The sequence below is a fragment of the Prionailurus bengalensis genome, chromosome B1 (genome assembly GCF_016509475.1).
Source record: "Prionailurus bengalensis isolate Pbe53 chromosome B1, Fcat_Pben_1.1_paternal_pri, whole genome shotgun sequence".
NCBI lineage: Eukaryota > Metazoa > Chordata > Mammalia > Carnivora > Felidae > Prionailurus > Prionailurus bengalensis.
In genome coordinates, this window is record NC_057344.1 from 81,534,789 (window position 1) to 81,559,069 (window position 24,281).

Consider the following 24,281-nt stretch of genomic DNA (forward strand, 5'->3'; position numbering starts at 1 on the left):
TGGCAGTAGCATTTGCTCCAGACATAACTAACTAGCTATGTCAGCGGTAGGATCCTAAAATTTGTCGCCATAGGAGTTTGGTGTGTGAGGCTTATGATGGCTCTTTGGTTTTCAGTGTGGTGCAGTGCGTCTTTCCCTGTCTTTATTTCTTGCTGTTTTCTAAGTTTAGGAATTCAGATACGGCCTCAAATCCAGAGGTTTCCTTCAGGAAACAAAGCCCCCGAAGTCAAGCTTCTCTGGGCTGAACGAGGACAGGCCAGGCAGAGCCCCTTTGCAGATGCCTTCCTAAGTGTGAGATGGCCTTTGAAAGTAAGACTTTCCCACGGCAGCATGATCAAGTTTTGAAAAATGGAAGCCACATGGAATTAATGAGATGGATGTGGGTTTCTACTGGGAGAAAAGCAGTAATAAAACTTCTTCATGGAGAAAGCCTTGGAATTGCCCAGGAAAAATACCGGATCATTATTAGTGTTCTTTATATAGCAGTGCATGTGAATTAGTGCTGGATGCAATGTACCTTTGAATTTTCCTCAATTTTTTCTTTCTTTCTCCCTCTTCCAAGCCTCAGAAGAGGAAAGCGGGAAGCCTTTCCAGTGTCCGATATGTGGTTTGGTTATAAAAAGGAAGAGTTACTGGAAGCGGCACATGGTGATCCACACAGGTTTAAAAAGTCACCAGTGTCCGCTCTGTCCATTCCGGTGTGCTCGCAAGGACAATCTCAAATCCCACATGAAGGTAAGGCAGCTGCGGATGAGCCTCACGGACAGGGAGGCACAGCCAGAGCTCTTGCACACGGTCCAGTGCAGGAGGCTCCTGGGAGAGGGGCCGCTGGTGGAGCCTGTGGCATTCAGTGCTCCTCGTCTTGAGGTAGCTGGTGGCGCAAATGAAGCACGTTCGAAAGGGTCTCCTTGTGACAGTCTGCCCGTTTGTTTTACAACCAAGAACTTAAAACCAAACAGAAGCTCCAGTATCCAAATAATAGACATGATGTAGAGCCGTCCTTTCCTATTGGGGCGAAGCAGCCTACCTTGGCCTTGCGTGGCAATAGGTGTCTGGGGCGCCGGGAGGAAGACTTAGGGAAGAGCAAAGGGCAGGGAAGACCAGTATGGGACGACGGGCTGCTGGACCTGCGCCCCAGAGGCGACTGCCGTCTTCTGCTTTTGCTTTCCTCTCCAGCTTACAAACCCACAGGAACACCCAGAGACGCCTTATAGGAGGTGTGAGAACCTTCAGAGAAGCCTGGGCTTTAACTTTTGCCCTCTGTGAGGCTTGGGGTGGGGGCGGGAGTGGGGGCGCATATCTGACAGGACTGAGTCCTCCTGAACCTCTCAGTGTTTGTGCTGTCCTAATTCCCAGGATCACACTTACCAAACATCTAAGGACATTGTTTTCAATGTCTTTTTAAAAACGGCTGGGGAGTTTGCACTGGTAATAAACATATAAGAGATTTGTCTAGACTCTGTATTTCACTCGTACATGAGATGGAGAAAACTTCGTCATCTAGATAGCTTTCTGGCAGACCCCATTACTAATAAAGGTTTCCCCTGAAATTCAAGGAAGAAAATCACAAGATCAAAAGAGCATGGGCTTTTGAATTTGATAGACCTGAATTTACATCTTATTGTGAAACTTACTAGCTAAAGGCCTTGAGCAAATGAATGGCAGGCTCTCAATTTTCTCATCTGTTCAATGAGAATGATATTGTTTATCTGGAAGAGTTCTTGTTAGTATTTAAGGAGATAATATTAGCAAAGTATCTGACACAGAAATGTTCAATAGTGGTTATTTAATTTCAGTAAACACCTTCATTTTTCCACTGATATTTTCAATATGGTTTGGCTGTTGACATTGTTTGTGAAGTTTTTACTTTCCTGCCATAAGAAGCATTGTGCATGTACGTAATTAAGATATTTGCTTTTTTTCAAAGCCATGTAGTCTAATCCATCTGAATAGATCAGTGATCACCGTTTATAATTGTAGCTCTAAAAAAAATGTGATCGGACAGAACGTCTACTAATTTTAGGAAATAGCTCAGAAGATTTAAAAAAAAAAATTAAATCCATGATGTAATTTGTTTTCTATCATTTGCCTTTTTCTCCTGAGAGTAGCATGCCCTTCATCTTCAGAATCCATTTAACCAGGAGTTCTGGTTGGTTGGATTTAACTGAGCCTACTTAGTTTTTCCTTTCACCCTCCTCATCCTCTATCACCTCTTCCCAAAATAAAATCTCGTATTTTACACCTGCAAAGTGGGTTTCATTAGCAGGCCGAGACTTCAAAAGAAATGCCTTTAAAACTAAAATTTGTTTTCCTTACTATGTCCTACGCTGTGTTTAGAAATCAGGTCTGACAAATTTAAAGCTTCAGTGAGCAGAAAACTTGCATCTAGCCTGACACCTTGTAAGCTTGGTTTCAGCTTAGGGTCACATAAAACAACCTATTTATAAACCCATGGGGAAAAAAAAAAAAAAAGCTGGGTTTTCAATAGCAGGAACTACTGACCCTGAAGCTACAGGGAGATGAGTTGGGTGCCTTGATGATACAGACGGTCGGCCATGACAGTGTTACAGATGAGAGCCGCGAGGGCTTTGCGGGTCGCGGGGTCTCAGAATGCTTTCAGAACAAATCAATAACCAGTACAATAAAGCAGTTGTGTGAAATTACTACTTTATTCAAACTCATGGTGTCCTAACCTGTTGAGCTACGACTCCAGCTTTTGATAAGGGATGTGTGAGAAGGGCTCATGCAAGTTTAATTTTATCAAATGGTGTACTGTTTCTTTTCTCTGTTCTCCACCTCGCATATGGGCCATTTTCTTTCTTTAATTAAAGAATTCATGGTTTTGTTTGGATTCAACATACTTTAGAGAGATTTTGTAAGTATAGTCCACACAGGAATATGATGGCGGTGGTCTTGTGAATGGATAGCTTCTGCTTCTGCTGCATTCACCAGAGACTACAAATATGAATAGATTTTCTAAAACGAGTTCGGCCTGTGAAGTGGGGCAGTGTCACCTGTAGATTAAGATCTCAAGCTGTGTGCGGTCAGAAAGACCTTAGTTAGAATCTCAGTTCCACGACTTTAGTAGCTGTGAGACTTTGGGTGAATCATTTAACCTCTCCCAGCCTTTGTTTCCATTCATGGAGATAATCATCCAGTCTATCTCCTGGAGTCGTTATAAGGGTTAAATGAGATAATGGGCATAAAGCAACTTAATACAATGCCCCGCATGGAGAACACTCAGTAAATGTAGCCAACCTGGTCATTATTATCCAAAAGTTGTCTGATTTAGTGTTTACATTTGGAAATAGGTTAATGATGTGGTATAAAGAATTTACTCTAAATTTTATTGCCTTTTTTTTGGTGATATATCTTTAATGCTGAGAATTTAGAAAAAAAAACTGGTAAACAACAAGATTATAAAATTGACCCTCACTCCCATCACACAGAAATCACCACTATTGTTATTCTAACATACATCCTTCTATAATGATGACATTGATTTATTTAAGACAAATTGGGATTCTCCTTTATTTGTTCAATAAGGACTGTATTTACTGTGTTCCTACTGGGTGCTGGGCACTGTACATTTTTTTTGAAAACCTGCCTTTCCTCCTTCGTAGATCTCGCAAATGTTTTTATGGGCAGCTGAGGAAGGAGCTTGTAAATGCCTCCAGCTTCCTCAGGGTTATCTTAGATTTCCATTAAGTCTTTTACAACTTTCCTGGATGAGTGAGCATAGGGGAATTAAATGTGAAATTCGTAAGCTAAGATTGAACAGAAAAGGTGAGGACTGCTAAAATAAAGAACACTGATGAAGTAATGGTAAGAGACTGGACAAGGGTCAGAGCGCTGAGCTCTGCCGGTCTCAGGCCTGCCATTTAAGGAGCTGTGATTCCCAAGGATGCCCCTTCCCTGTCTGGCCTGGTCCCCTAAGGGGGTGGAGCAGATGTTTGCCAAAGTTTTCCTTATGTCCATCCGACCGCCACCAGGAGATGGACCTAATGATGTAACAGTGCCTTCTATTCCCAGCCCTTAGGTGCCCCGTGCAAAATGACCAGTCAGTAAGGACGTCTCTTACGTGGCCTGGAAAGAATGATATGCTTTAGACAAGCATTTCTTCACGTTAGCAGACTTGGAGGGATTTTAAAGCCAGTGTTAGGCTAAAGAGATTACAGTTACAACAGAAAGTCCTTTTCTGTCAGGACAGAAGGGAAGAAACCACAGCTGGAAGGTAGAGAGAATACTTCTCTCGAAGGCCAAATGCGACATACAGCCCCTTTGGGAAGGTGTAGCTCAAATAAAACGATAAGTGCGAAAGTCAACACCTCGGCCACTGTTTTTCCTTTAAACCGACACTGATTTTTCCACAACTAAATATAGCAAGACCAGGATCTGGTGGAAGAGAAGCCACGTAAAATACTTGAGCACAGACTCTTTTCAGTCCAGGGCTCCCTTTCGCCTTGAGGACTTGGGCTCTCTCTCTGTCCTTTTCCTTCTTCCAGAAGCTGCTTCCAGAGCTCCTGTTCTTGGATTAGCTCCTCTACTCTCCCGGGTCAATAGATGTAAGGACACTTCTGAAACGGAATCTGCCCCACCGCGCTGCTCCCAGGAAAGCATTCTGCCCCGTGACCTTTACCACCTGGTTCCTGGGCATGCCTTTGGCAGCATCTGCCAGGGTCCTGTGGGGCTGTGCCCGAACCCCCCCAGGGTGCCTGCTCCTGTGTGAATTAGGTGGACGATTCTGTGAGAAAGCAAATGAAATGATCAGCTCCAGAGTGAGATCTCTTTGTTGTGACGGAACAGAGAGAGGTGATGTTAACGACCAGTGACAAACGGGTACCTACCCCCAGCCCCTCCCAACCTAGCAGAGCGGAAGCATTGTAACAAGCAAGGCCTTGCTTCAACTGAATTTAAGTTTATATGGTTATTTCTGAGAAATTTATGCTTTGGGGGACCCAGAACCTCTTCGACTGTTTTTTTTCAAAAAGCCACAGTGGGGTGCTGTAGCGACAGGATCTCACCATTAACTTTTAATTTCTTTGCTTTTGTTGGTCACTTAACATTATTTAAAAGTATGTTTTGGCTGGTGAATAATGCTTTTGGACTGCATTCAGAATGCATAAACAGCTGTAGTAAAACTTGCTCTTTTGGAAAGGAAGCCTATGCAGAGGGTCCAGGTAGTGCAGTGAATTAACAAACTAGCCTTTAACCTTTGTTAGACCTGGGTTCAAATCCCGTTTAGGTCATCACTGGAAGATGAGGAGTCAGTTCTGTTTTGGTTTTTGAAATCCCGATCACTTGTGTGTCCAGATCCCACAACTCCCCCAAATCATTTGGCCCAAATCTACACAATTGGCAGTTTCTACACAAGGGAGGGGCAGTCCTGAAATAGCAGGGTGTAGCAGGTCAGCCCTGAAGTACATTGGCAGAGCTGAATGGGGAAGTTACACGCTTATGAGCACCTGCCAGCTCAAAGCCTGGCTCAGGCCAGTGCAATGATTTCCTCACTTTCTCAAGCACTACATTTTGGTAGGGACAGGAAGAGAAAAGTTTCGTACAATTTCTACAGGTATTGTGCGTGCGAGACTGGAACTGGATTTAAAAGTCTGCATTCTTCCATTGCCCACATCAGAATCTGGAGCCTGATAGAACCACGTTTGGAGACCCTGGTTTCACCTTGCTGAGAATACCTGGGGGAGATCGACCTTGGTTTTTCTCCCACTCTGCTGTGCTTTCTTCATATGTAATTTTGCTTAAGCCACTTACTCTGGGGTCTCAGTCTCCCTGTCTATGAAACAGGAATACCCCGGAGACGTCATTTTCCACATTCTTAATTACCCAGAGAAGCATTTTGAAAATTGAAATTGTGTTTGCAAAACATAACTAATTCTCTGAGTGACAATGATTGGGTACACGCAACTTATTATTGTGAGAGGAATTGCTTGACAGGTTGCCTCTTTTGACCCCCAGCTGGTAATTATGTAAGTTCGAATTCTGCTGGGTTTATATTTTCTCCAAAGACCAACCGAGATGAGATGACTAAACTATTTGGAGGATTCTACTAAACACAGCCTCCATTGGCAGACAGCATCCTCAGTTGTGAGTGTGGCTCTAATAATGGACTCTTAACCTACGTGGACCTGCTTTATGTTTAGGGACGGACCTTATTACTTGGGGCACAGTAACAAACCTCTCCTCTGATGATTTTATTTCCTGGGCCAGCCCTGGTACTGTGAGGAAATTGTGGACCAATAGTCTGGATGTACGACGAGGCATTTTCCGTAAGCACATGGTGGACAGCTCATTCTTCTTGCTTCTCCGTCAGGTTCATCAGCACCAGGACCGGGGAGAGACCTTTCAGTGCCAGCTATGCCCTTTTACCTCCTCACGCCACTTCAGCCTGAAACTCCACATGCGTTGCCATCAGCATTTCCTGAGGACAGAAGCCAAGGTGAAGGAGGAGATCCCAGACCCAGATGTCAAGGGATCTCCCCACCTCAGTGACAGTGCCTGCCTGGGGCAGCAAAGGGAAGGAGGAGGGACAGAGCTAGTGGGGACCATGATGACGTCCAACACTCCAGAGAGGACTAGCCAGGGTGGGGCTGGCGTCTCGCCTTTGCTGGTGAAGGAGGAACCCAAGGAAGATAACGGCCTGCCAACCTCCTTTACTCTGAATGCTGCCGACAGGCCGGCCAACCACACAAAGCTGAAAGACCCCTCCGAGTATGTGGCCAACAGTGCGTCAGCATTGTTCAGCCAGGACATCTCTGTTAAGATGGCGTCTGATTTTCTCATGAAGCTGTCAGGTACTTGAATAGGGTTGTATTCTCTCTCTCTCTCTCTCTCTTTCTCTCTCTCTCTCTTTCTCTACCAGGATTCTCATCTGTAAAAATAAGCTGGTAGTACTAGGTGATTTCAAGAGCCCTTTGAATTCTGCTAGTTTACACCTTCATGAATTTTCTCCTTGACTTTTTTTTTTTCCCCCAGTCCTTTGGAAGTAGGCATCTCTGTGGTTTGGGTCTGGAAACAACAGGTCTTGTTGATTTCCTTCTGGTTTTTTCCCCTTTATGGGTTCTTGTTATGGGGGGCAGGACACATGGTGAGCCAAATTGGTGACAGTTCTTTGTGTGACCTTGGGCCATATTTAACTTGTTTCTGCGTTTGGTTCTTTTAAAGTGCTTGTATGGAACATCTCAGTTTGCACTATTCAGTTTCTTTATTGCCTTAATTTGAAAGAGTTTTAAAGGACATATAAAGTCTCTGGATATACACACAGACTACTGTCGGGACTTACAGTTTTAAAATTTGAGCAAATGATAAAGATTACCTTTACGTAATTTTCTCCGCTGGAAAAATGTTTGTTGTAATAAAATACGCCTTACATGAAATTTACCATTTTAACCATTGTTAAGTGTATAGTTTTTTTGGCATCAAGTACATTCCTGTTGTGTAACCATCACCACCGTCCATCTCCAGAACATTTCATCATCCCACACGGAAACCTTGTACCCATTAAACAATAGTTCCCCATTGCACCCTCCCCACAGCCCCTGGAAACGGCTATTCCACTTTCTGCCTCTATGAATTTAACTGCTTTAGGTGTCTCATGTAAAGTGAAATTAAAAAAAAAAAAAAACTTAAAAAAAAATATTCTTTCTCACCTGCCCCATTGCCTTTTGGAAAGAAGATGAAGTAGGTTATCAATATTTATTATTAACTGACATCACATTCATTGTCAGCTTATACATGACTTTTTTTTTTGTTTTTGTCCTTTTTTCCCCCCAATTTCTTTGGTTAAGTTGTGGAGTTGAATAGGGGGTGTGGCGATATTGAGGGAGCACTATTTTTCCTGACTGTTTGGAAATGATAAAACACGATGTGGGATTGTGCTTCTACTGGTTACATTTTTAAAAGTATGATTTTAAATTGTAAAAGAGATGTGCAGGGTGGGGAAAGGTCGGCTGAGAGTTGGTTCTGTCTTTCAGTGAAGATGGCAGTCCCCACGATGATTTCCAAATGCCATTTCAGCTCTTTGGAGATTGACAATACCCTTTTAAATGGAGAATAATTGGTCACCGCCTTCCTTTAAATGGACTGTGAGTCGCATTTCACTAAATGTCATTGCCAGGTGAAATAGAGGTTTAGTTTTGCGCGCTCAGAAGTCCCTTTGCTCAGTGACACTTCAGTCAGGGCTCTCGGAATGTCCCCAGCACCCCAGATCTTTGCCCCTCAGGAGCGTGCAATACTAGTTGGTAGTCATGGGGAAAAGCAGGGGACAGAAATGAGGCATCAGAAATGACCAGGAATGACCAACAGTGAGGCACGCCAGCCCACCTACGGGCAGCCAGGGGTGGGGAGTCCTCGGCTGGAAATGGCCAGGCCACCCGGAGCCAAGTGCATCTGTCCATGGCCTTGAAGAACAGGGGACTCTCTCTTCCTCTCTACCCCTCTGCTGCCTTCTCCCTCTTCTGCCCCAATCTAGGGGAAAATGTGCTTGCAGAGTCTTTGAGTTTTATATTTAAACATTTTGAAAATGTGGGGGAATGCATGCTTATAGTTTTCCTTTTGCTGTTGATCCTTCAGGCTTTGCCTCTGGTGGTGGTGGGGAGGTCACCGGTTCTTCTTTGATGGTCTCTCCCACCAATATTATAGCAAAAGGGGCTCCTTTTCGGGGCTCCTCCAATGCACTCCTAAGGGAAGGAATGCAAATGGCATTTTCACTTAGGGTTTCAACATGGGACATTTCCTTCCTCAACAGCCAGGGGGACACTAGGTAGGGGTGAGTAGCTCTTAGTACCAGGGTTACTGCCTTTACTCCAGGACTGCAGGAAGTTTTTAAATCTGGAGGAGGGGGAGAGGCGGTGAAGGAAGGACTGGTCTTTGGATAAAACGCTGGTGTATAATCCACTACTCCCGCTGGGCTCAGGCTGTAATTAGCTCCAGACCCAGTCTCAGGGAGCATAAGATACAGCCTGCTGAGAGCCAGCACTGCAAACAAGAAAGACTCCAGAGAAGCCAGTCAGTGGGTTGGGGGTGAAAGACCCTCCCTGCACTAAAGCCTTACACTGTGATCTGTTTTCTCAGTTATTGATGGTACTTGTTTACAGTTTGGCAGTCAGAGTATTTACTGACTGATCAATTGGCATAAGGAAACAGATAACAAATGCACACTATTTATGCAAAAGGCCCATGCAGTTATTTTATGGTGGCTTACTAGAGGTCCTGAAACCTGACTTGTATGCACTGTTACCTAGCAACCTGTTACAAAGTCACCGGGGAGTGAGATGCATCGGTAATTTTTTTTTGTGTGTGCATATTTGGATGTAAATGTAAACTTGGTGACTGTGGCAGTGCAGCCCGCAGGAGGAGAAGATACGTTAAAAGCAAAGGAATACATTTTCTGGAGGGATTTGTTTTTTCTTTAATTCCACTAACTCTCTGGTTGGTTGGGCCGTATAATTGATAGCTGCTGTCACTGTGGTGCTCTACCTGGCTGCGTCTGTGAATATGATCCTGGGACCAAAAGGCCAGATCCCAGGGAGCTGTGGCTGAGTTTCTAGCTCTCGCCATCGTCAGATGTCGTGCAGTGGTGGTCAGTATGAGGCCTTGTCCCTTGGTGTCATAACGGCGCCATTGTTCTTGCGACGAATTTTGAGCTGGGCTCTGTGCGTGCACCTGCCGGGACTGTAGGGTGCAGCTGTTTGTGGGCACCGAGTCCGCGAGTCTCTGTGCCAGCCACATCACAGCAGAACTGGAGCACAGTGACAAATTCAAGCGTGTACATACCTACTTGTTTCCCAAAGAGAGATGGAAAACACTTGATTCTTTCTTGCTTGGTTATTAAGGGAAGTCTTTCTTGCTCCTTCAACTAAAACTAAGCATAAAGATGACTTCATGGAACCCAGAGGGATTAAAAATCGCTGGTAGAATGCTGTTTTAAACAGACTCTAAATCCTTCTCCCACCCCACCTCTGTTTTGAGGTTTCCCAGTATATGTGATTGTGAAATCAAACCCCTTCTCCGATCTATCAACAATTTCTCTGCCTGAGCCCACATTTAGCATTCCATAGTCCTACAAGATTAATGTGGCTCCCTAGAACCGAGCCTTCCAGGCTCAGCACTGGAATTGATTCAGAGAAGAGGATAGGGAAGCCCCCGCTGCTTTCTGGGCTGATGGAAAAAATCATTTTGTAAACTTCGCTCAGGGTTTCAGCCTCAGAGGTAGGCTGAAGGCTACAGCCCTACATATTTGCATAGATCTTTCTTGGGAGCCAGAGGCATCGGCAGGTCGCGGACTATCAGAGCAAGTGGGCTAGTGGTCGCGTGACTGGGATGTGCTGGGAGAGGTGCTCACCCAACCACGGAGTGCCTCAGTTCCTGCTGCTCCTGGGACCTCTTTTCCCTAACTAGCAGCAGTTCTAAACTAGCTGCACATTGTATGTACCTGGGGGAGTTTCTCAAAAATGCCAGGGCCCAGCCCCACTCCCAGAAGTTATGGTTTAATTGGTCTAGGAAAGGGCCTAGTCATTGGTGTTGTCTTTAGGATCTTCAGATGAGACAGTGGCTCAGCCAGTTAAGCGTCTGACTTTGGCTCAGGTCAGAATCTCAGGGGTCGTGACTTTGATCCCCGAGTTGGGCTCTGCGCTGACAGTGTGGAGCCTGCTTAGGATTCTCTCTCTCCTTCTCTCTCTGCCCCTCCCCTACTTGTGCTCGCTTTCTCTCTCAAAATAAGTAAATAAACTTTTAAAAAATAAAAAATAAAATCCTCAAATGACTCTAATGTGCAGCCAGGACTTGAGGCCCTGTTGACATGGAATGTGCACTTGGTACCTGAGAAAGTTTTTTCAGTACACCTTCATTTTGTGGGGTTTTTTAGTGTTTTTTGTTGCTGTTGGTGGTGGTGGTGGTGTTTGTTTCAAGTAAAGCTCTCTCCCCTTACTTTCTATCGCAGACCACTCAAAGGGGCCTGGTGGTGCAAGAAGGGTCTGGGGCACTCACCACAGGTCAATGTTGACATGAATGAGAGGCCTGGGTGAGTCATGTCTGTTGAGCCCCTTGTTTTTCCTTGTGGGGCCTCCTGACAGGGGAGTGAAAAGAAGCATTTTAGTGTTCTCCAGTTGGAAACACAAAGTCTCGAGACTCCTCTAGAACATCAAAGAGCTGGGAGTGTCATCCTTAGAGGCCTGATTAACAGTTGCTTGCAATAGTCTTTGCATCATTTCTCTTCCTCAGAGCTATACTCTTCAAGATACAAAATTTAATTCTAACTCTCCATTTGTAACCAAGCAGTTGACAGAAACTTGGCATCTCCGGTCGCGGGCTGGGAATATCTTTTTGTCGCTGGTTTTCCAAAATAAAAGATACAAGTCATTTCAACTATTTTTAATTTGGAAAACTGGCAAAAAAAAAAATTTTTTTTATACTGTCTCCCACATTATATTAATTTTATAAAATTGAGTCTGAAATAATTCTAACTGGGCAGAGATGGCATTTTTAAAGCAGGGACTTACAAATGGGTACAGGCCGAATTGTTTCTGGTTTATTAGGAGCTCAGCGGTTACAACAGCAAAGCCTTTCTTGTATAAATACGGGTGATTTGGTGAATGTGTTTGTGTCCTATCTTGCCGTTTCCTGCAGGCCTTTGTTCTTTCTGCTTCTGTCTCTTTCACACAACTGGATGCATCTGCCCTCACAATACAGTTAGTCTGTAAATGGCAGCTGCCCTATCCTGCGATGCCTTTGTTTTGTGCTGAGAAGGAGGGGTGGGAGATACCCAGTAAACCAGGTAGTCCTTATCTCCTGGTGGCTCTGATTGGCTTTCTATAAAACATCTTTACAAATGAGCCTTCTTGCAAGTAACTGCTGTCCTTGTGCCTGTCATGCCCTAAGACTTCAGTGCCAGTAGCCAGGGGCTCCCACTCCCCATTCCTGAACGTGCTTTCTCCAGTGGGTTTATTTTTAACAACCTTCCTTTATGCCCTCAGTTTGGCCCTTTTCATTTTATTTCATTTTATTGTTTTAAGATTTTTTTTTTTTAAGTAATCTCTACGTAGACCCAACGTGGGGCTCGAACTTACAACCCGGAGATCAAGAATCACATACCCCACCGACTGAGCCAACCAGGCGCCCTGACCTTACTTTTTAACCCTGCCCTGCTTTTCTCATGATGAGCACTCACTGATCATGTGACTGAAATTCTTGGTGTTGGAAGCTGCATTTAGGACCTTATCTGTGCAGGCAGCCTGAATGCCCTTTTGAAATCCTGGATTTTTTTTTTTTGACCCCAGTGGCGATTCATATATATGAGAGAGAGTGTGTGTCTCCTGTTTTTCAATGACTTGCCACTCCATGAGACAAGGACTGATCTGAGTCACAAAAGGAGCAGGTAGCCTTATAAGAAAGGGGGCCTGGAGTTATACACACATGTACAGAAATGTCTGCGGAGATTTTGTGACGTCTACTCATTGTTTCTTATTTTTCCTCAGCAATCACTCAGGTAGTGCTTACTCTGTGCCATTTAACTTATTTGATCTTCATAACAACTCTGTAGGTAGATAGTATTCGTATTCCCATTTTACAGATGAAAACTGAGAAACAGATTAAGAGACTTGCCCAAGTTTACACTCCCAATAAGTGATGGAACTGGTTCCAGCATTCGCTCCCCAAGGCTGCCTATACCCCAAATCACAAAGTAAGGAGGCAGCACAATCAAACTTGCTGTGTTCTTTGACCTCGTTTGCTGTCTCAGAGTTAAGAGTCCCCAGCAGGGAGCCATTCTCTGAATGCTGTATGTTAGACCCCATTGGAAGTTGCATTAATTCTTTTAGGCTTTTCAGGAATTACTTAGTGCAAATAGTAAAAACAGTAAGGCCAACTAATATTTCCGTAGGACTTTACAGTGCATGGCGTGTTTCCAAATACATTGTCTCGTGACAAGCATGTAGACAAAGAGCAAGACTCAACGAGATTAACTGTAAAGGGGTCATGACTGGAATCCAGATCTTTCTTTCCTCACTGTGTTGGATGGAGTATACCTAATTCTAGAATTGCCCTGAGAATAATTTTTTATCTTGATAGATTCTTGGGAAAATGTATCAAAGTCTGTGTTTTTGCAAACCTGAATCCAAGTCATTTTCTTCCTTTCTTCAGAAGTACATTTTCTTCTACTTGTTATTGTTCATTACTATTGTTTCTATTTCTACTACTATTTTCATATTACTAATCAAATGCGTCTACAGTGAGCGGGGCACTGTGCCAATGGCTTCATGCAATTTCTCATTTAACCCTCTTGAAAGCATAGAGGGTCAGTATCACTAAACCTATTTTATAGATGAGGAAGTTGAGGCTTAAAAGGTTTTAGCTACAAGGGAGAAAGCAAAGATTCAGCTCTGCCTAACTGCAAAGCCTTGGCTCATGACCACTTAATTAGCTATTACCTAATTTTTTTTCTCAGTTGAGCGAACTGTCTTTTGACCTCCGTCTGCTTCGCTGTTTATTTTCCTTGGCTTCAAACCATGGCATCATTGCTAATGCATGCTAATTCAGTCACTAATCTGGTTAAATTTTTTGTGTCTTCAAAATATATCTATAATCCATCCCTCTGCGTGCAGCGTCTCCTGGCCATCAGCTCACACCTAGCCAGCTTGCCCCTTTAGCTGCCCTCCCTGGTGCCTTCTCCACCCCAGCTGCCCCCCTCTAGGCCCTCCAGTGACATTCTAACAGACTCTTCTTCTAATACCTCTTGCATCAGGTTATGCCCCTGGCTGACTTCTTTCTACAGAGTAACCGTATCTTCACTCCTGTCTGGAAAAATGTTGACAGTCCTCACCAGCTCATACATAACACGCCTCTCACTACCGTCTCTCTGCTTTCACTCATGTTGTTCCAGGGGTCTGGTAATTTGAACTGTGGCGTCCCATAGATCTTCCCCCTTGTTAAGTAAAATGGGGGAGGGGCGGAATAAGAATTTTCAAAACAGAATAATTTTGTTCTTAAAACTAAGTTAACTATTTTAATGCACCTCTGACACGCATTGGTTCTGCATCTTTGTAGAGAATTTCTAGCAATGTTGGGGCCCAGTCCTGTGATGCCCACCCCTACTGTGTGGCCTATGCAAATGCTGGCCATCCTTCAAAGAATATTTTGGTTCCCCCTTCTTCAGTAGAGCCTGTTCCTGTTATTCTGGTCTTTACTGCCAACCGTCCCACCCCCTGTGAATTCCAGTGATATTTAGAGTCTTTATCGCTCAGGTTGGTGGTGGTATTATTTGCCTAGTTCATTCTATTGCTTGTGTATCATTAGTCTTGCCTCTTGAACTGTTTCAAGTTGCTGTGGTTTGTGTTGGGGTGGGAGGAAGGGAACAGATAATGTTTCTTTTGTAACATCTTTATCTTTGTACCATCCACGACGCATTTCATGATGGATTATAGGAAAGATATTCCATTAGTCACATCCTAGAAGTCAGGTTTTCTGAGGCTGTGATATTACTTCACTTAAAAAAGGTTTGCAAATTCACAATCAGCTCCATAGTGCTAGAAGAAAGAAGATGGAGCAGAGGGGGGTCTGCGGAAAGGAGGCAGCTGTTCAAAGGGAGCCTTGAAGGCTGTGAGTCCCTTGGTGTGGTCTCGAGTCCCGTGTTCCAGGCCCTCAGCTTGTAAGGCCAAGTCTGAGAACTGGAGTGTCTCACACAGTTAGTTCAGTACCAAACTACTCCACAGTAGTAGTGGCCAGCTACTGTAGTAGTGGCCAGTAGTGGCCAGCTCAAACTAATAGCCATTTACTTAGCTTAGGGTTTTGTGAATTGGCAATTTGGGCATGGTTTGAGCAGGGTGCTTCTTTGGGTCTCTCAAGGCTGACCCATCCATCTAAAGTCCGTGGCCACATGGGCTGGGGGAGGGCTGGTCTAGCATAGCCTCAGCTAGGATGAATTCTCCCTGTTCCTCAGAGTCTCTCACCCTTCAGTGGGCTAGCCCAGGCTCGTTCACACGGCAGCCGGGCGTGGTTCCAAAGGAGAGAGTGGAAGTGCACAAGGCCTTTGGAGAGTAGGCTAGGAACTGGCCCAACCTCACTTCCACCACCTTCTGTTGACCAAGGCACGTCACAGCTCCAGCCCAGATTCAGGGAGTGGGAGAATAGACTCCACCTCTTGATGGGAGGAGCTGCAAAATCCCATTCCAAGGGGGTGGGGTTTCAGGGAGGGAATCCTTATGGCCTTTTTTTTTTTTTTTTTTTTTAAAGTAAGTTCTGCATCACGACCCCAAGATCAGGAGTCGCATGGACCCCAAGATCAAGAGTCACATGCTCTACCGACTGAGCCAGCAGGGCACCCCTCCATTATGGCCATTTTATAGTCTACCACAGCCTAGAGTTCTTCGAACTCTCTCTCTGGGTGTTCCACAATGACAAAAATCATTTAACAACTGATGTGTAAACCAGAATGTCAGCATGGTAATTTAAAATGACAAGTATAACAATCAAGAGGAGATGTCATTTGGGGCAGATGGTCACCAACTTCCCTGAAAAGTGTTGGAAACATATTATCCAATCCTTAGGTTTTCTTTTTCAAGTCTCAAATCACTTCATGCTGTTCATACATACAAATCACTTCACTGCTGTTCATACATTTCATTCTTTGTACGTGTTAATAGAATAAATTTAAAATGCAGCTTTCTTTCACATCTACTCATGCCTTGATTGGTTCTTCAGGACTTGTCCTTCCTGCTCTCGACATGGGAGATACCCTGTCTGTTAAGCAGATTACTGCAGATAGCTACTTTTGCTCATGATGTGTTGATTTTGCTAGTTTAGTTCATGGAGGAAAAACTTATTTATTTATTTTACAGTTCTTGAGGCACCGCTCATTATTCTTACCCTTGACCCTGCCCCGGAGGCTGTTTTGTTTCCTTTTTGTCACTGTGTGTGTACTGTGGTCGTAGCTGTCATAGGGGACCTGTGTGGTCTTGCTTTGAGGACACTGATACAGAAATAAAGATGATCCCAGGTGGGGATTAATGTGAAATATGAGACGGTTAAAACTTCGCTAAACACTAATTATAAAACTACTTAAGGCAAATTAAGTAGTTCACCTTATTAGAGAGCAACATTTAAAAATATTTAGCTAATGTCTTAAACATTCTATTTGAATATAATATGCTTAGCATCTAAAAGCAATGCTCCACTATAATTAATTATTATTGAACTAAATCTTGGCCTTCCTTACAATTTTAGAAGGCAGTTTATTTTTTTTCTCACCTAAAGTGCATCAGGTTGTCAAATAATCCCAGGTCCTGCCAGATCATATGTACTCACATATACTGCTAAGGGGAGTTGGGTAGTTATTTGTAATATGGGGGGGTTGAGCTCTGATTCTGGTTCTGTCATTAATGATCTGTGTGCTTTTCAACAGGTCATATCATTCTCTGAGCCTGTGTTTACTTATCATGAAATAAAGGAAGCGGAAACAGTAATGGTTTTCACTTCATTTTTTAAAGAATAAACTCATTTTTTTCAAACAGAATCTGAAGTGCAGACTCAATATGTAAAACACACAGAATGTGTGTTTTTTTAATATAACTTTATTTTTTAAGTTCACATTTCTTGTATGTATTTATTCAAACAGTCCAGCAACCAGAGCCAAGTTGCTGCGTGATAAGCACACAACATGCAATTAATGTTACAGTCGAGAGAGGCCATGTACCAGCGTGAGCCCCAAGGACATTTCTGAATTTATTTTGCCGATTGCACTTTCAAGAAACACCACTTACACAGGGATGCTGTGGCCAATGAGAGTAGATGTGTAACAATTCGCCTTGTAATCTCAAGATGCCTTTAATTAAATTTATTCAGCTGCTTGAAAAAAGAGTATAATAGTGAAAAGTTTTTGCTTGCAAGTTGACAACATTTAAGCAACCGCCCTCGTTCCTTATCATAAGACCAGAAGCATTTAACACTTTCTCTATGCAGTAAAGCCACTTGTGATTCAATAGTAACCACTTCAGCTTTGCTCCATGGACTGTTATTTGGAAATTTATTTAATCTCTCTAGTCTCAGATTCCTCAGCTGCAAAATGGGACAGTAGTACGGTTGCTGTGAAGAGCCAATAAATTATTTCAAATAAACTAACACTTAGCATACTTCCTGGTCCACTTTAAGTGCTTTGTAAATGATAGACTAGATATATCTGTGTATCTGCACTTGTCTGTCTGTCGGCCACGATCGGAAGCTTCACCAAAGTAGATACACTTGAACCCTCCCTGGCATTTAATTTAAGGTAGTGGCTCTCAACCAGAGGTGTGCATGGGGGACAGCTGGCAGTGAGTTTTTGTTTTCATGACGGAGTAGTGCTGTTGGCATCTAGTGGGTAGAGGCCTTAGATGCGGCTAAACATCTTACAGCGCACACGATAGCCCTCCGCGGCAAATTTGCCCTGCCCAGAATGTCAGTGGTGCTGAGGGTGAGAAAGCCTGATGATGTAAGGCAGGCACATAGACTCCAGGAGGATCACAACTGTACAGTTTTACATGGACATACATGTGCAGGCCTGAATTTTTTGAAAGATCAGTGCAGAGCCAGTCTCCTCCTTATTAATGATGTATTCCTAGAGCTCTGCCACTCCTGTAATAATGGGAGGCAATGCGTTACAAGTGATATGAAACTCAATTAACTTGTCAACACAAGTAAAAATTAGGGGTCTCCATTACAACACAGATGACTGTGCACATTTCTAAATTAAGTTTTAAATTAGTTTAAAGAATCTTAAAAACTTAAATTTGAAACAAACATTTGTTGGGACCCCTGAAGCTTATCCTAGGATTCCTTGGAACACTGTTTGAAAACCACCAATCTGTGGCCCCTTCCAAGTCCAAGAGCCTGGCTGTGCTGAAGGGTGAGGTAGTAAATAAAATCCTTCATGGCCTACCTTTTTCATGTAGCATTTCAGCATTCACAAAATTGCTAGATTCTTTAAAAAGAATTTTTTTTCTATGTTTATTATTTATCTTTGGGGGAGAGATAGACAGACAGAGGACAAGAGGGGGAGAAGCAGAGAGAGACAGAGGAACACACAGGATCTGAAGCAGGCTCCAGGCTCTGAGCTGTCAGCACAGAGCCCAACACAGGGCTGGAACCCAAGAACTGTGAGATTGTGACTTGAGCCGAAGTCAGACGCTTAACCCACTGAGTCACTCAGGCGCCCCCCACAATTGCCAGATTCTGAGCTGAAAGAGAGTCCTGTCTTATTAAATGCAGGGAAAGTGTCATCTTCTTCCTTCCCTGGAGGGAATGGACAAAACAGAAGAGCAGCGGCCATGGTGCAGTCCATTCTTCCTCTTCCACCTTCTTAGATGTTGACAAAATTCCTTCCTGCAGAAAGGGACGTTTTCTGTCCCTTACCTCTAGGTCATGTCCCACCTTTCCCTTTAATTAACAAAGCCTAGTTCACTCCATATCTCTTATTTCCAAAGCCCATAGTCCAACCTCTTAGGTAGTATCCCTCTCAGAAGCGCTTGGAGGGAAAGGAGAGAGCTTGGGTGCATTTTTGTCCAGAAACCTTGAAGCCTAGTGTCTCTGTGATTTGGAAGGTTGGTTTATTAACCTCTTGGGCTCTTAGTTCCCTCACTTATAAAATAGGGGTAGTAATAATATCTACCTCCTGTGATTGATGGAAGGACCAATTTTTGTTAACTTTTCAAATGCTAGGTGTGTGCATTATTATTACGGGCATTTATAGAATTGTCCTGAGGGAGTTGGGGCACTTAGAAGGGATCTCAGCGTGAACTGATCACCCTTTGCTATAAAGAGGGATATATATATATATATATATATATATGTGTGTGTGTGTGTGTATTTTTTTTAGTCTTTGCCTATTATAATTGGAAGTTTGGGATAATTTTATCCCAGTGGCTTTCCTATTCATTTCCCATATGAATCTTTATCTTACATCCTTTTTAAATCCTCAAAAAGCTGATTTATTTCCTTTAAATGGCAGCCCAGCTCTATTTGAGTGTGTGAACTTACAGATACACATAATTTATAATCAAAGTAGCTCAGGTCCTAAAGTGTTGGGAACAGAGGCCTCTTGATTATGGGGCTTCCTCACTGCATTAAAAGTGGAGTATCTGGAAACTTTAAGATACATAAACAGAAGTCAGGGTAAAGGCTGTGAAAGTCTTTTACGAATTGAGTTCCATATGCGCACAGATTTTTTGTGTTGGGAAGAATGAAGTAAAGACGAGGCAGTGAATTGTAAATTGTTCCTTTTTTCATAGCAGTTTCCCCAAACAACAAAAAAAAGAAAACATCTTTAATTCGACCTTTTTCTGTAGAAAGAGAATGGGTTTTTTTTTTTAAAGTAAGATAAAAAAACAAAAGCAAGATAATAAAAAACTATGGCAATTATTCTGTCAGATTAATTTTAAAATGTAAGCTTTATGTACTATTTTTAGTATAAATATTTCTGGTAATTAAAAGATAAGAGGGTAGGGGCACCTAGGTGGCTCAGTCGGTCAAGCGTCAGACTTCAGCTCAGGTCATGATCTTGTGGTTTGTGAGTTCGAGCCCTGCATCAGGTTCTGTGATGACAGCTCAGAGCCTGGAGCCTGCTTCGGATTCTGTCTCTCTCTCTCTCTCTCTCTCTCTCTGCCCTTCCCCTGCTCGTGCTCTGTTTCTCTCTCTGTCTCTAAAAAATAAATAAACAAAAAAAAGTTTTTTTAATAAGAGGGTAGGTAGCCTTCATATTTCTATTTTACATCTGTTTGGGAAATTAAATTGGGAAATTACAAGTGTTTGGGAAATTAAAACTTGGGCAAATGAGTGTTTCCCACATTGTTTTTGTGTGTGTGATCTGTTGTTAACTATATTTACATTTCCCCAGAAAGTTACTAGTTTTATGTCATTCTTGACATTGTCAGAATGAAAACCATGTATGAAATGTCTGCACATTTATAATCCAGCAACATACCAGCTTGCCTATTGTCTTTTTAAGTGTCTTACTGAAGTTCTGTTAAATCTGAGTTGTACTAACAATGCTAATTTTTTTTTCTGAATCCTTATGTATGTATGCATGTATCGTAACTAATAACTTCTAGAAGCTGGTTATATCTTCAGAGAGTGTCAGCTTAAGGTTGCTCTCTCTAGAAATTGGGATTTTGCTTCTAGGGCTTCGATAGTTTCTCTTTCCTAACCTCACCTTAGAACTTTAAAAAGTTTTAAAATAAAAGATACAGAACATTTTTAAAAGTACATAACTTTGTATATTATTCCTTCCTTCCCAAAGAATCACAATTTTAGACTTAATAGACAAAACACCACTTAATTATTCTGTTGTGACTAACTAGGATACTTTTGGAAAAGAATTTTATGAAGGGTTCTGGAAGAAAGGAATAGGGCCAGAGAGGGTTTAGGAGATGGCTAGCAAACCCCTCCCACCCCCTTCACCAAAAGTGGTTGAAAGGAGAGAAGTATGCTAAATAAACAAAGTCCTCTTAGGAGGCACCCTCCTGGTTGAGGTCAGAAATACATGAGGATTGCTTTAGAGACCATCATTGTTCTCTTTGGTTTAGATTCTGATGGCATTGTCCCCAAAGGGTCAAATTTTGTTTTATTTTATTTTATTTTTTATTTATTTTATTTTATTTTATTTTATTTTTTATTTTTTTTTTTTAAAGTAATCTCTGTGCCCAACATGGGGCTCAAACTCACAACCCTGAGATCAAGAGTCACATGCTCTACTGTCTGAGCCAGCCAGGTGCCCCAAAGGGCCAGATTTGGACCTCTTTTCTTGAAATTTTTCTGGACTCCTCCTTTAGTAATGCCAGAGTCCAAGTGAATGATTACTCACAGATACCTCAGTAAGTGCTATGGTGTAGGTAGCAAAGCTTTTATCTCTAGGTCTTTTTCCCAGTCTAATGATCAGATCCAAGGAAAGCACTTCTAATATTTTGGGATTCTTAGTTTTTGTTTTCCACAGGTAATAGTGAAGCACCATCAGATGTCACTAATTTGTAGCTACCATATTTTATTAATTCCACAAATACATATTGAGCGCCTCATATGTGCCAGGCACTCTTCTAGGCACTCAAGATACATCAATGTTAAGGTCATTGCTTTCTTGAAGCCTACCCTTGAGTTAGGGAAACAGACCATAATGGTTAATATAATAAATAAAAACAAAATTATACGGTATGTGATTAGTCTGCTTGGGCTGCCATACCAAAATATCAAAGACTGGTGGCTTGAACAAAAGAAACTTACCTCTCACAGTTCTGGAGGCTGGAGGTCTGATGAAGGTGCTGGCAGGTGTGGTTTCTTCTGAGGCTACCCTTTTTGGCTTGAAGATGTCCACCTTCTTGCTGTGTCCTCCCATGATCTTCCTTCTGTGTGCATGCCTCCCTGGTGTCTCTTCTTATGGGACATCAATCATATTGGGTTAGGGCCCCACCCTAATGCCCTCTTATAACTTTGATTATTTCCCTGCCTCCAAGTACAGCCACAATGTGGGTTAGAGCTTCAACATAAGAACTGGTGGGGGTGGGTACAATTAAATCCTTAACAATAAGTTATCAAGTGATAAGTATTTTGGGGAAAAAAAAGAAGAAGATTAGAGTAAGGTAGGAGAGACTAGGTGTACTATGGGATGGGGATTGCAATTCTGAATAGGATAGTCAGGGTAGACTTCATTGAGAAGGTGGTACTTGAAGGTCAAATTACATTCACCTGTTGTTTATAGTACAGGGACCCGAAGTGGAGGAGTGGTGAGGTGGAGGTAGGTAAGGGTGGAGGTAAATAAGGAACCTAGGGTGGGCAGCTCATAGAACTAGGTTCTAGTGCCAGCTTGCATCTTTCTGGTGGTAACACTTCCAAATGTCACGTTAGCCTTCCAAGGTCCAGTTTCTAAATACGCTGATCTGTGTAAACTTGTGATTCCAGAATATATATCCTTAGAGGGAACAAGGGAGAAAGGACTTTATGGTTGTGTATAGGCTACGGTAGGTGGTGGGCAACAAGTCAAAAGCTTTGTGGATTTATCTTCATCTTCTTTTGTGTTAAGCGGGAATGGGCTTTTGGCTCATCTAATAAGTGTTACTAAGAAATGTATATTAGGAAGAGATCTTCTTTCTCAAAAGACCGACACATCTAACATAACCAACCTAAAGGTCCTACTGCATGGCCCATTAAAGGGGAGCAAGATGCCCGGGAAAGTGGCCAGTGGTGGAAGAGGATGCTTGTCTTCCTTCTTGGTCTTTCCCAGGGAGTGAGTAGCTCAGTTGGGGAAGGCTTGTTATGGTGTAGCCAAGCCACAGAATCCATCCCATAATAGACCAGTTAGCTCTGCCCTGACCGCACACTCCACACCAACCACCCATACTAAAAATGGAAAAAAGGACATTAGTGGAAAAACTGGTGAAATCTGAATAAAATCTGGAGTTTAGATCATAGTAATGTGAATTTCTTAGTTCTGACGAATGCACCATGGTTATGTAAGATATGAGCATCGGGGAATGCTGGGCGAAGAATATATGGGAACTCCGTGAACCATCTTGCAACTTCTCTGTGAATCCAAAATTATTTCAAGATAAAAGCATTTCTTTTTAAAAAATGCCCATTGTGAGGGGCGCCTGGCTGGCTCAGTCAGTGAAGCGTGTGACTCTTGATCTCGGGGTTGTGAGTTCGAGCCCCACGTTAGATGTGGAGGTTACTTAAAAATAAAATCCTTTAAAAAAAAAATGCCCATCGTGGGCTTAGAAATGACTTGAACCACAGATGCGGATTTATTCACCGTGACTGGAAAACAGTTCCAAGTGCGTGCCCCAGTGTTCGAGGGTCAGGAACGTCAGTTTATAATAAGGCAAGAGTGGGATATCTCTAGTTTGAGCTTTTCTCTGGCAAATTCGTCACCTTCCCACCCCACCCCAGGTTTCGGCTTTGGGGACTGCTTCTGACTCATGTTTCTATTGAATATTTTCTGGCAGGATAATTGCCTGAAAGCATTATTTTATAATAGGATTAAGTGGGAAGAATGCTTATAGGTCAGGGAGGCAGCAGCATACACAGGAAAGAAGACATTTGGGGAAACCAGAGAGAAAATGACCACTTTGTAGAGGCAGCACTTCTTCAACTATGATGGGTTCCAAAGATTCAGAAGCCCACACTCTTCAGAGTCCTGTGCTCGTGGAGCGTGTTGTATTTTTTTCTGCCCAGGTCCCATCCTATTTTGATCGGGTTGTGGTCCCTCTTGCTGTTGGCACACTGATTGTGCATTCCATATCTCATTAAGTCCGGGGGCAGCTAAGAGGGGGAGTGGCCTTTTGTATATGTATATATACAATACCTTTCTTCTTCTGACAGCTGCAAATCAGAAGGAGCCCATGAATCTTAATTTTAAAGTGAAAGAGGAGCCGAAGGAAGAAGAGGCCTTAAGTGCCGCTTTGCCTCGGTCCAGCTATGTGTTCAGCCCGGAATCTGAAGTGTCAGCCCCAAGCATCGCTGAGGACACCCTTAAGCCCCAGGAGGGGAAGGGGAACGTGCTAAGGCCGGATATGTCAGTCAAAGCAGCGTCCGAACTTCTCATGAAACTATCAGGTACTTGGTTTATTCTAAAATATTCACATTCTGCTCATTTCGTTTGAAGTCAGCTGGGCTCCTTCCTGCACAGGTTGTAATTAGCCTAATGGTGGCAACATCACATTATTGAGGTGAATTCAGGAGTGACTGGATGACTTGGCTCACGTTCCTGTGTCATGTGTACAAGTCTGTTTGCGGACGTTAACTGTGTACCTGTCTTGTGAAATACAGCCTTCTTTTCCTGGAAATTGTTGGAAGACACTGTTGCTTTCTAAGATGATGCAGGTCATAATCTTAAGTGGGTTCTAATGACGTTCAAAGCACTTCTGCTAATTGGTCAAAATATCTATTCTTTCTTAATAGAGGACCTTTCTTTCTGTGTGTATTTATACTGTATTCGTTAAGAACCATTAAAAATATTTTTCTTAATAAGCAGTTGAGATGGCACTTGAAGTAATTACCAATAGAGTGGCAATAAGAGATTTTATGAAGAGAAAATTTCATAATGGAATATTATAATAATTAATCTAAGTTCTTGGGATGAATGAATAATATTTTAATCATATCTAAGTGTAATCCCAGCCTGTCAGCGGTAGGAGAAATGGGTTATAATTTGAAATTCATGTATTTTGGGTTCTTTTCCATGCAGTCTCCCATATGTGCCTTCAAAACAGGTAAAAATTTAGGGTCTTCTGAACTCAAAAGTATGACTTTCAGAG

The 24,281-nt window shown here is 42.8% G+C and overlaps 1 protein-coding gene across 10 annotated transcripts in view; it reads left to right on the plus strand.

Annotated features, from left to right (window-relative positions):
* ZNF827 (zinc finger protein 827) overlaps positions 1-24,281 on the plus strand; it is a 174,872-nt gene that overhangs the window by 42,403 nt on the left and 108,188 nt on the right. For all 10 annotated transcript variants that reach the window (XR_006295333.1, XR_006295337.1, XR_006295341.1 and 7 more), the window contains exons 3-5: positions 563-735; positions 6,329-6,809; positions 23,347-23,580. Coding sequence is in view for 7 of the 10 variants with exons in the window: in XM_043567971.1 (XP_043423906.1) it covers positions 563-735; positions 6,329-6,809; positions 23,347-23,580 (888 nt within the window). In the remaining 3 variants the exon portion in view is untranslated. The remainder of the gene's footprint in view (positions 1-562; positions 736-6,328; positions 6,810-23,346; positions 23,581-24,281) is intronic.